Here is a 13,565-nt window from a genome sequence, read left to right as displayed (position 1 = left end):
GAGGCAGTAAACTAGTGTCTTTTAGTTTTTCCACACTAAAAAGTACAGACTTCACCAGTGACCCTCACCATTGCCTTCAGGTTTGCTCACAACCACAAGATTAAAAGATTAAAAGTTTCTCTATTTACTTTCCTGTTCTTTTTTTGTCTGTTCAGCTGTCTTTGATTTTAAGTGATAATTTTTGTATATATACGTGAGGTAAGTGAGGACGTGACATGTGTTTTGAGTATTGTTTCTGGTCATGGCAGGTGCTTCTGGGCTCAAGAACTGTTTCAAGAAGAGGCCCAAGAATTTCTCCTTACAGCGACTGAAAGTCGGTGTCCTCTTTCAGGACACAGCAGATTCCTGTGTGTCTGTGTGTGTGTGTGTAAGAGAGAGAGAGTGAGTGTCAGAGAGGGAGAGAGAGAGAGAGAGAGTTGCTAAATAAGCCTACACGACTTTAAAGATATCTTGCCTCTCGTTTGTTGGTTATGAGTATTTGAAGATAGCAACATAATTCATAAACAGAAAGGACAATCAAACCGCTGATTTGCATAACCCTTATGTTGTGTTCAGGTCATTTTGACCCGGAGAGGATTTTCTTTTTCCCAAAAATGTTAGTTAATGTTATCGCATTATACTACAAATTTCTGACTTTGCTCACACAGGGTTGAACTACTTCTCAAAATTTCCACCTTGTTACACTTAATACAAAAAAAAAAAAGCTAATAGCCTGGTTTCACAAACAGGGCCTAGCTTAAGCCAGGATTAGGCCTTAGTTCAATTAGAACATTTAAGTAGCTTTTATAAACATGCCAACATATTTTAATATATGTCAGTGCAAGTTGCTTTCAGTTTCAACAGCTCAAACATACATTTGAGTCTGGGACTAGGTTTAAGCCTTGTCTGTGAAACCAGGGGTATAAGTCTCTTGTTATGCTGTAATATCACCAAATATTGGATTCAATCTTTTTGTCAACGTGTTTTCTTTCATAAAGAGATGAAGTTTATTCTCATATCAATGAGGCTCAGATCAATCAGTTTCAAAAATAAATACAAAACCTGTCCTAATTAAAAGAAAACAAGTAGATATAAAGATTGAATCCAATAGTGGAAAAAAGAGATTTATAAGCAATTTTTTTGTAGGCTGGTAATTTTTGACCAGGAACACCAAAGATGTTACAGTGTTTTCAAGACAGCTTAAGATAAGGACATTTTCCATCATGTACAGTACAGGTCAAAAGTTTGGAAACATTACTATTTTTAATGTTTTTGAAAGAAGTTTCTTCTGCTCATCAAGCCTGCAAAAATACAGAAAAAAAAGTAATATTGTGAAATATTATTACAATTTAAAATAATTGGTTTTCAATTTATTATACTTTAAATTATCATTTATTTCTGTGATGCAAAGCTGAATTTTCAGGATCATTACTCCAGTCTATCACATGATCCTTTAGAAATCATTCTAATATGATGATTCATTATCAAAGTTGGAAACAGTTCTGCTGCTTAATATTTTTTCATAACCTGTGATACTTTTTTAGGATACTTTGATGAATAAAAAGTACAAAAAAAAAGAAAAAAAAGAAAAGAATATACACTACTGGTCAGTAATTTGGGGTCAGTATTTTTTTTCTTTCTTTTTTTGAAATAAATCAATACTTTTATTCAGCAAGGATGTGTTAAATTGATTAAAAAAAAAATATTTTGAATAAATGCAGTTCTTTTTAACCTTTTATTCATCAAATAAATTAGGCAGCAGAACTGTTTCCAGCACTCATAATAAATCAGAATATTAGAATGATTTCTAAAGGATCATGTGATAGACTGGATGTCACATGTGACACTGAAGACTGGAGTAATGATGCTGAAAATTCAGCTTTGCATCACAGGAATAAATAATTTTTTAAAGTATATTCAAATAGAAAACTATTATTTTAAGTTGTAATAATATTTCACAATATTACAGTTTTTTTTTCTGTATTTTTGATCAAATAAACGCAGCCTTGATAAGCATTAGAGACTTCTTTCAAAAATATAAAAAAAACGTAATGTTTCCAAACTTTTGACCTGTACTGTATGTGCAGCACACAAATAAGCAGAACCACAGAGAGATACACAGTTTACACAGATCTGACCACAGAGAGCTTCACACTTATCCAGTTTGCTTTATTCTAATAGCTTTATTGTGCAATAAAACTCTGCTCCAGTTATGCATTCTTCTGGTCATTAGCACTGCAAATGTTGTTGGCTCATTATGATTAATCACTTGGGTTTTTCCTTATTTGTAAGTCGCTTTGGTTAAAAGCATCTGAAAAGTGAATTATTGTCATGTAACTCAATGGATATGAGATTCATGTGATGTTTCTCTTGTGTCTTTTTTTGCATTGAAAACATTTGCATGATATTAAAAGATATTTTTTGGAACCTTTAAAGCCTCCGATAGAGTCGCTTGCACCCTGAAGCCAAATAAAACATGATATGGCATGAACTAATTCATAAGAAGTCATTTTCCTATGGTCTGAGCACGTTATCTTCTTGTTCTTCTGCAGTTTATAATAGAGGACATGAAGCAGCACCAGACCAATAAACACAGTAATCTTCACCGAGAGGACCAGCACATCACAGTGGAGGAGCTGTGGAAGAGCTGGAAACTATCAGAAGGTAAAAAGAGATGGACATAGAAAACATGGGCTGGGTGGCGGATACAGCTTTGAGTGACAGAAAAAAAATGTGTCCACTGGTAGAGATTTGAATTTACTGTTTATTCCATAATATCATTGGGCAGGGCGTGTGATAACAAAAACATGGAATAATTTGAAAATACAGAGCAAGTTGTGTCCCAAACTAATGAAGATGAGAAAGGACTTGTTTTAATGTAATAATGTCCCAACTTTGCCACATCAATATAGAATTCAGTTGATGTTAAAGTTGATAAAACTTTAACATTTTTAATAACAAAATGGATTATCCAGAAATCAGTTTCATGCCAAATTCATGTAATAAAATATTTTTTTTGAATTTATAGCAAAAACAACGGTAACACTTTACAGAAAGGTTTGAAAAATATGAAAAATATTGAAAAGTGAAAAATACTTTTACGGCATTTAATCTTAGTTAAAGGGTTAGTTCACCCAAAAATGAAAATTCTGTCAGTAATTACTCACCCTCATGTTGTTCCAACCCCATAAGACCTTCGTTCATCTTCGGAACACAAATTAAGATATTTTTGATTAAATCTGAGAGATGGCTCACTCCTCCATAGGCTTCTAAGACATTATAACTTGCTGGCCCAGAAAATGTATTAAAGACATCGTTAATATAGTCCAAGTGACTACAGTGGCTCAATCTTAAGTTTATAAAGCGACGAGAATACTTTTTGTGCGCAAAAAACCCCACAAAAATAACGACTTTATTCCACTTTTCATTTCCTTCTCTCTGGGCCTCGAGTTAGTTCACGTAGTATAACTGCGTAGCGCTTATGCAGGGACCTTTAGGCTACGTTCAGACGGTCAGTCCAAATTAGATTTTTGTGCATATCCAATTGAAATCTGATCAGATTTAGCAAGTGTGATTGGCCAAATATCACATTCAACACAAAAAATCCAGTCACATAAATCCGTTTCGAGCTATATTCATATGTGATTTGAAATCCTATTCAAATCGCATTTCTGGAAATCTGTTTCAGTCTGAACGCTCTGATCGTATTTCGATCGTATAAACCAATGCAGATATAAAACGCAAGAGCGGCATGGACACACAAATCAGATCTGAACAGTTGCGATACACAATGTGGACAGTCAATAATTTTAGATCAGATTCCAATATGCTTTAGTAAATGATATTTTTAAAACATTAGTTTTATGTGATTTACAGGAAAAATAAGTCTGTTAACTAGATTTAAGAAGGCAACTCAGAAATTATAGAACAAAAAATGTTTAAGCATGTTAAGGAAATTAATTAATTTTAAGATAAATCACGGTCGCACCACATGACATTTTTTAAGGCTACGGACAATTCATCTAGATGAAGAAACACTAAAATCACTTAAATTAAATTTTTTTAAATGAATTTAGGTGTACACAACATCCTTAATGTTTGAACAATTGCAACAGGTATTATTTTTTTTGTATTTTAAAATTGGCCTGTCGAAAATCCTTATACGTCATTGACCCACACACAAATAATCGGATTTGGACTGACAGTGTGAACTTAGTTACTGATCATGCCCTAGTTTGTTTCCATAGTTACTTATTATTTTTCGCAGTTTCACCTGCATTTCATTTAGCTCTCTTTGCTTGCCCTGTGTATTTAAACCCTGTGTTTTACCATTTAAACACATTGCAAGGGTTCCGCCAGTAGTGTGCACTCGTACAACGTAAGCAATGACGTGCATCCAAGTGAACGAGTTGGAGGGAAGTTACCGAGGGAAGGCCATAAAAGAATGGACTTAAAGGGTTAGTTCACCCAAAAATGAAAATTATGTCATTAATGACTCACCCTCATGTCGTTCCAAGCCATCATCAAAGTAGTCCAAGTGACTACAGTGGCTCAATCTTAAGTATATCAAGCGACGAGAATACTTTTTGTGCGCAAAAAACAACAAAAATAACGACTTTATTCCACTATTCATTTCCTTCTCTCTGGGCCTCAAGTTAGTTCACGTAGTATAACTGCGTAGCGCTTCTGGGTTGTACGTCACACGCATCACACACATGACCAGCGTCGGCCAATAGTGAGCCTACGTGTGACGTACAACACAGATGCGCTGCGCAGTTATACTACGTGAACTAACTCGAGGCCCAGAGAGAAGGAAATGAAGAAATGATTCTCGTCGCTTTATAAACTTAAGATTGAGCCACTGTAGTCACTTGGACTACTTTGATGATGTCTGTATTACCTTTTCTGGACATGGACAGTATACCGTACATACATTTTCAATGGAGGGACAGAAAGCTCTCGGACTAAATCTAAAATATCTTAAACTGTGTTACGAAGATGAACGGAGGTCTTACGGGCTTGGAACGACATGAGGGTGAGTCATTAATGACATAATTTTCATTTTTGGGTGAACTAACCCTTTAAACGCAGCCTTGGTCGGTTTTCGTTAATGTATGGTGTCATTGTTCCCTGAATTTTTTTCTAGTGTTTGTGCTGAGTTTGTAAAGTTTAACAAAGACTTCTTCTACCACACAATATGTGACAATTAGTTAACAGTAGTTAATGCACTGTGAACTAACAAGAACATGAACATTTTTATTAACGAACATTAACAAAGGTTAATATAGAATATACTGCTCAATGTTAGTTCAGGTTAACTAATGTAGTTAAGTAATGTTAACAAATGAAACCTTATTGTAAAGTGTTACCAAAATAACTACATACACTACTGTTCAAACTTTTGTTTTTGAAAGAAGTCCATCAGGGCTGCATTTATTTGATAATACAGTATTAGTGTGAAATATATTTTATTTTATCTTAATTTTAACAATATATTAATTCCTGTGATGGCAAAGCTGAATTTGTATTCAGAATTCATAGAGATTCTTTAACGAATAGAAAGAACAGCATTTATTTGAAATAGACATCTTTTGTAACATTATACATGTCTTTACTGTCACTTTTGTGTGTGTCCTTGCTAAATAAAATTATTAATTTCTTTTGAACAGAAATACAATTTTCTTTTCAACTTTTGAACGGTAGTGTGTACTGTTATTGTGATATAAAATTATACAAATTTGCTCACACGCTCATATGTAGCGACTAGTATAAAATTAATTTAATTGGACAGTTACGTGTTTGGTCTCAGGGTTTCCTAGTGGTGATGTCATGAGAGTCTGAATGGAGTGATGTCACTGAATTGACTAATCTTGCACATGCAGCTCTAAACAAAGATTGTGCGTTACCCATTGAGCCTCTAATACAGTGATGGCATCTTACAGCATCAGGCTCTGTTGAGGCTCGGAGATGTAATCTGAGACACTGCCCTGTTGTGTAGTCTGGTTTTCAGTTTGAGTATGAAATATGATAGTTGAGTCGTCATATTAATTGGCAATGGATTTTGTTCACAACTAAGTAATTAACTGTCATGAGTGGCCATCTCACTGTACAACACCTGTACAGGTTCACTCTGTTCTCTTGATGTCAATTACAAGTTGAGAAATCACACTGTACAGTTGGGTCCTAAAATCTTTTGCATTTGAGACAATTGTTTTCATTACATATTATACTGTCAACATAATTTGAGCGAGTATATCTACTAGTCAGATGGAAATTGAAACAATGATATGTATTTGACTCAGGTTCTCATGTGGGGACATGTAGATTGTGTTTGTGCAAACTTTGCATGTTTGGTTTGATTAAAATAATTATCTCTGGTGCGGTTGCCAACTGAACCCTGGGGCCGAATTCACGAAAATCCCCTTAAGAAAATTCTTAAGATAACCTCTAAGCAGTTCTGAAGAATGCAAATTCCTAAGAAGTTCAAATATTTTCTGAAGAACATTTTAATGTTTTTCTTAAGAAGAAAACCACAGTCTTTTGTGTTGCTTGATTGAAAGGTATTTGCTGGAGAGTCGGTGAATTAAAACCTCAAAGTGTGTCTTTTTGCGCTGCCTGTAGATTACTTAGATATAATAAGCGTGTAGTCGTCACAACTAGCTTGATGGGAGTTAATCACGCTGTTTTTAATGCCCTGTGTCAAGTTTAAATAGTTATTTTAAAAGAGCCCATGTCTCAATATTCAGCAGTCTTTCCCATTCATTTGCGCTCTGTCTTTTTTGTGCTCTCTCTTTAGAGTGAATTCGTCCTGTATCTGTGCGCGCTGCCTCACTAGTTCTAGCTAGAGTAGTGATTTTTTGAAGTTATTTATGATGATTTTTAAAAAACATTATTTTTGGGAATATGAATACTTCTTAAATTTGAACTTGAAAGAATCTTTATCTTAAGAAAAAAAGATAAGAACATTCTAAAGAAAAGTTTGAGAATACAAAATATTCTCATCTTTATTCTTAAGTTAGAAAGTAAGAAGAAATCGGCAAAAATAATGTTTGTGAATCCGGCCAAACAAACAGACAGAGACATGTTTCTCGGTCAGCTTCCAAACGAACTTTTGACTCGTCTGCACATTTCATAAGCTCTTTACGAGTTCTCTGCTGGTAAAAATACCAACATGTACAACAGGCACATTTACACCCAGCACACAGCATTGCTTTGGATGTTCGGAAAGGTCCGTCGTAAAATATAGGGTGAATTCAGGTTGATTGGGGCACTTTTTCCAAGTCATCTCAATGGCAAAAAGTGCCCCACTCACTCTGATTTCTCCCCACGTCATAAAAGCTGTTCTTTTTTTTTTTTCTGTGTTAAAAATGATAGTGTTTATGTTAAGTGAACCATGACAATAAATGTTTAATTTTCTTTTCTGGTTCTGACCAAAAGAACCAAGAGAACTGAACTGCATGGTGTTTCGTAAATATATATATTGCCCTATGTCTTTTGCACAGTTTACTGACCAATTTATATAACACCCCCTTGCCCTTGCACTTACCACAGTAAAAGCACCTGTTGGAGTTTACACTTGTCCATCACCACAATTGGCACCTCTGTTACTGTTCATCACCCCTTTAATGACAACAACACTTGAGCTGCATGAACTCACACAAGTTTGTGTCAAACCTGATGTTCAGGCTGCTGTTCTCCAGCATGATTTGTGATGATCCAAATGCTTCAATGGAAGAACATCTGACCATCTGTACAAAGAGCCACAATTTAATTATTTGTGACCTATAGAAATAGTACAGAATCTAAAAAATATATTTTTTCTTTATTCTTCTTGACTTTTTAAAGTTTAAGTTTAAAGTCGCTGTGGACGCATTTGAAACCCAGGTATATGATGTTATTCACCGATGTTCATACAGTAGTGGCTAAAAGCGATGACTTTTAATGACCCTACAAGTTTGATTAAACCATCAAAAACAAATATGTGTATTAAATATGAGGGAAGAACAAAACAAAGCAAAAATGGCAAGCTCGGGTTTTATTTTACAATGAAAACAATACATTGAAAAACAAATAGCTCACAGGGAAAAACATACAAGGACTGTAGCATATTCGTTGCTTTTTATTGAAACTAACTTTGGCAGGACAGACACAACCACGTTCGACATAAACGAGAAGCGGCAAGGGACTGAACAGAACAGGGAGTATAAATACACAGGAGGAAATGAGGAAACTAACTAGACACAGGTGGAGAAAGGTAAACTAATCAGGGACTAACAAGAGCAGGTGCAGACTAGACAGAACATAATTGTAACACGTATACAAATACAAATATAATAATATTTGAATCAATTTTCCTAGGCCTGACATCTCTTTTCGCTACTACAGTATTTAGACCAAAGGCCACAGATGAAACGGGTACTAAATATTGAGCTCATGAATAATTTTTTTCCTATTTGTTGAAGTTTTCTGTTCAAAACATGTTAAAGGATTACAAATTTGTTTTTGAAATGTGTTAAAATATGCATTTTTTAATTGTCTTCTCACCTCTGTCTTTGCTCTCAGTGCACAACTGGACACTGGAGGATGCCGTTCAATGGCTGAAGGAGTCGGTGGAGCTTCCTCAGTATGAAACAAACTTCAGAGATTTTAAAGTAGATGGCAACACGATACCTCGGTAAACACGCATGCACTTTTGTGTTTCATTCATAGACTCTCCAGTGACTATTGTTTTTATAACAACCTTTCTACTCCTATGCCTAACACAGCCTCACACAATTTTTTTTTCTTTTTCATTCATGCATTATGGAGTGTGATTTTTAAGCCACACTTATTGTGACAGAACCTTATAGAGAGTTGAAACTAGTAGTATTTTAACTTTCTCGCTAAAAGAGTAACACTTTACAATAAAGCTTCAGTTGTTCGCATTAGTTAACTACATTGGTTAACATGAACTAATACAGAAAAATACTTCTACAGGATTTACTTATCTTAATGTTAATCTCAACATTTACTAAAACAAAGGTTAACCTGTTAACATTAGATAATGCGGTTTCACTTTATTTTGATGGTCCCTTTAACACATTCTGTTGTCTAGAAGTAACATTGCACCAACATGTCTACTAGCTCTTATTAGAGTTTTAGTAGAGTATTAGTAGACTGGTAGGGTTAGTGTTAGAATAAGTTGACATGTAGTTGCAAAGTTACTTCTAGTCAGTAAAGTGTCTGTTGGAGGACCATCACAATAAAGAGTTAGCAGATATTAAGCAGATAGTCTACTAATACTCTAATGAGAGTTAGTTGACATGTAGTTGCAAAGTTACTTATAGTCAACAGAATGTTCAAAAGGGACCATCAAAATAAAGTGTTACCGATAATGCACTATCATGAACATGAACATTTTTATTAACTAACATTAAAGGGTAATACTAAATGTTGTCAAATATATTGCTCGTTGTTCATGCTAGTTAATGCATTATGCAAAAAAAATAAACCTTAATGTAAAGTGTTACCGCTAAAAGTAAAAAAAAGAGCCTATTAAGAATTTATTTTGTGTATTTTTAATATGATTTTTTATTAGTTATTCAATGCTGATACACCAATAAAAATAAAAAAATTAAAAAAATCACCAAATGTGAGATTAACAGCAGCGCTTCCCCCTAGTGGTGATGACGTGTAAGTGCACAGACAGTGAAGACCTGCGTAAGTGTGGGGGGCAAATAAAGGTTTATGGTGTTGAGTTTCCCCTCACGACCACTTCTCCATGACTCATGAAATGATGTCACAGCATTAGATCACCTTTCACCTGCAGTTATGCCCAGTATGAGTGTGGCAGCACATGTGATCTTTCAGTCATACAGTACTCACTTCTTAAAATTAGTCCTTTGAGCTTGAACTTGCCATTCACACACACACACACACACACACACACACACACACACACACACACACACACACACACACACACACACACACACACACACACACACACACACACACACACACAGTCACAGTCACAGTCACATAGGCTGTGAAGTAACTTTGGAACCGAACCCCTTATTCTACTAACCCCTTCCCCTAACATTCTACTTGTACTCATCTAATACTCTAATGAGTGTTAGTTGATATGTTGGTGCTACATTACTTATAGTTGTCTAAAGGGGACCATCAAAATAAAGTGTAATAATTTATTGGATGTACTTATGTTGATTTGCACTAAACATTTCAAAGTAACGGTTAATCACAAACTATGATTCTTGTCAGTAGAAACAGGCTGATTTTGTGTGATCTTGACTCACATTCTTACTCCTGACCTGCATTGTTTTTCCATTCTGTTACAGATTAGCGGCCAATGAACCGTCGTTTATGTCTATGCAGCTAAAGATATTAGACCAACGACATAAACAGAAATTAAATCTAAAAGCATTGGACGCAGTGCTTTTTGGACCTCCACTACGTAAGTGCACTGAGACATGTTTAATTGTTTATTTAAAAGGATAGTTCAGCCCAAAATTGATGTTGTTCCAAAACCATTTGGCTTTGCTTCCTTGGAAAACAAATAACGTACTAGTCCTTTTTTCAATGCAGTTAAAATGTATGTACTTCATATGACTACACTATACTGTAAAATATTTTTTTTTAGGTACAATCAACTTGGATGTTTAGGTCATTTCAACTTAAATTACATTAAATTGTCTTTAAAAAAGTAGTTGAATCTTGTATAACTTATGTAGAAAGTTGAAAATTGCTTAACTTATTTTGATGAGTTAAAGCAATGTAAAAATATATGTTGATATAACTTATTGATCATATATTTTTTACAGTGAGGTTTGGGGTCAGTAGAGAAATTGATACTTTTATTTAGCAAGACTTTTATTTGGAGATAAATTAATACTTTTATTTATCAAGAATGCATTAAATTGATCAAAAGTTGCAGACTTTTATATTGTAAAAAAACTATTTCAAATAAATACTATTTCAAAAGTTCTTTTGAACATTCTATCCATAAAAAAAAAGAGAAAATCCTTCAAAAATGTATCATGGTTTCCAAAAAAATAAGAAGCTGCACAATAATACACAAAGATAATAACAAGGAATGTTTCTTAAACACTAAATCAGCATATTTTATTGATTTCTGAAGGATCATGACACTGTAGAATAGAATGACTGCTGAAAATTAACTTTTGCCATCACAAGAATACATTTCTTTTAAAAATATATTAAAATTTAAAACATTTATTTTAAATTGTAATCGTATTTCAAAAACATTAACAAAAATCAAACCGACCCCAAACTTTTTAATGATAGTGTATGTGCTGAATTCTTCTGGGCTATTCTGCAGTCAAGCAGCTTTGTGCAAGGAACAGACCAAAATTGGTACATTCGAGAGTTAATGAGAGAAATAACAATGTGCAATTTATTGATGAATTGTTAATTGTTCTTTTTTGAGTCCGATTTTTTCAATGAATCAGTTGATCCTGTTCTCAAAGCAGGTGGAAATTATATCAAATTCACTGTAAAAAGTGATCAGTTGATCAATTCCACATAACTTTTTAAATTACGCATGTAGTTTATTTACTTAATAATTTTAAGGTAACAGGTTTCCTCGCTATTTTTAAGTTAAGTCAACTGATCACTTTTTACAACCGTTTCAGTCATCCATTTGCAGCAGTTAAAGGGATAATCTACCCAAAAATGAAAATTATGTCATCATTTTGTCATTCTCATGTCGTTCCAAACCTGTATGGATTTCTTTTTTTCTGCTGAACACAAAATAAGATATTTGGAAGAATGTTGATGACCAAACAGTTTTGGTTCGCATTGACTTACATTATATATTTTTTTGTCCATACAATGGAAGTCAATGCAAACTGCAACTGTTTAGTTACCAACTACACAGGAACGAAATGAGAGTGAGTAAATTATGACATAATTTTCAGTTTTGGGTGGATTATAGCTTTAACAGCTCACTCAAGTAATATAAAGTTTGGTTAGTGTCTTATACAAAATTATTGTATAGAAGTATTTGTTTAAATACTTTCTTTTCCTCTCTCCTTCCTCTAGGTCCACACCATCACTGGCTGAAGGACTTTATTTTGATGATTTCAATCATCATTGGTGTTGGGGGCTGCTGGTTTGCATACATACAGAACAAATCGTCTAAAGTTCACATCTCCCAGATGATGAAAGATTTGGAGAGTCTACAGCATGCTGAACTGAGCCTGACAGAGCTACAGAGCCGGTGAGCAAAAACAGACAGTGAAAGAGAGACTGTGCCTGTCTGAATAAAACCATGGGATATTCTGCCTTATTCTTTCATCTGTATAACATCATATTTCATTTCTTGTTATGAGAAGGCTCATTAAGCTCTTTTATTCCTCTATTCCTCAAGGGAATAGTTCATCCTAAAAAGGAAATACTGTCATCAATTTACTCACCATCATGTCATTCCAGATCCACATGAGTTTCTTCTGTAGAACACAAAAGGAGAGACTAGCTTTAATATGGCAAAAAGCACCATAAAAGTTGTCCATTCAACTCTCACATAAATCTTCTGAAGCCATACTATAGCTGTATATGAAGAACAAACTGAATTTAGCTGTCTGTACACACACACACACACACACACTACACACTATCAGAGGTGTGAAAGTAATGTTCATATTGCAGAAATGTACAGTTCTAAGATAATAGAGATTATGCAGCTAACTAACGTAATGCATTCATGTAAGCAGAAACAATGAGAATGATTACATGTTGTAATCATAATGATTACAATATATGGGAAATTTGTCAGTTTTGTATGTTGATTCAGAGTTGACGTCATCTGAAGTCCTCTCAAGGTTTGGGTCATCTGAAATCTTCATAAGAGGCTGGATCCAAACTGGTGTAATCTCTAGTTAGAAACAGAAGAGCAAATGAAGAATAATTAGCGTAGCTGCTGTTCGTAACATTTCAAGCAAAAAGATAATCATGTGCATTTGATCATAATATAACTGGAGTGCAATCTTATTGAAACCATTATGTGAAGGCGTGTCTAGATTTAAACTGGGAAATTGTGTCTGAGCCCCGAACATTATCAGGAAGTCTATTCAAGAATTTAGAAGCCAAATGTGAAAACTCTCTCCCTCCTTTAGTGGAATTTGCTATCCTAGGCATCACCAAAAGTCCAGAGTTTTGTGACTCTTTAAAAAACATGATTGATAAAAGCATGATAAAAGATTGGTTAAATTCACAGGAGCTGAACCATTTAGTGCCTTATAAGTGAGTAGCAATATTTTGTAATTGATACGAAACTTAATAGGTTAATGGGTTATATGATCATATTTTCTTGACCTGGTGAGAACTCTAGCAACTGCATTTTGGACTAACTGGATCTTGTTTATTGAGGATGCAGGACAACCACCTATAGTAGTGCATTACAGTAATCCAGTCTAGATGTCATGAATGCATGAACTAGCTTTTCTGCATCAGATACACATAACACATAACACATACAGATATTTGGTCCAATAAGTAATATCTCTGTCTTATCTGGTCATCCAGTATTTTATATTTTTAACACATTCTGTCAACTTAGATAATTTTGA

The 13,565-nt window shown here is 34.3% G+C and overlaps 1 protein-coding gene across 2 annotated transcripts in view; it reads left to right on the top strand.

Annotated features, from left to right (window-relative positions):
- Window positions 1-13,565, top strand: part of stim2b (stromal interaction molecule 2b) — a 55,884-nt gene that overhangs the window by 26,715 nt on the left and 15,604 nt on the right. For both annotated transcript variants that reach the window (XM_084110354.1, XM_084110353.1), the window contains 4 exons: window positions 2,532-2,643; window positions 8,542-8,653; window positions 10,317-10,432; window positions 12,040-12,217. In XM_084110354.1, coding sequence (XP_083966480.1) covers window positions 2,532-2,643; window positions 8,542-8,653; window positions 10,317-10,432; window positions 12,040-12,217 — 518 coding nt within the window. The remainder of the gene's footprint in view (window positions 1-2,531; window positions 2,644-8,541; window positions 8,654-10,316; window positions 10,433-12,039; window positions 12,218-13,565) is intronic.

This window comes from Abramis brama, assembly GCF_963993115.1.
Source record: "Abramis brama genome assembly, chromosome: 3".
NCBI classification, from domain to species: Eukaryota; Metazoa; Chordata; class Actinopteri; order Cypriniformes; family Leuciscidae; genus Abramis; species Abramis brama.
The sequence above is the reverse complement of the archived record's forward strand: the minus strand, read 5'-3'. Positions and strand labels throughout refer to the sequence as shown.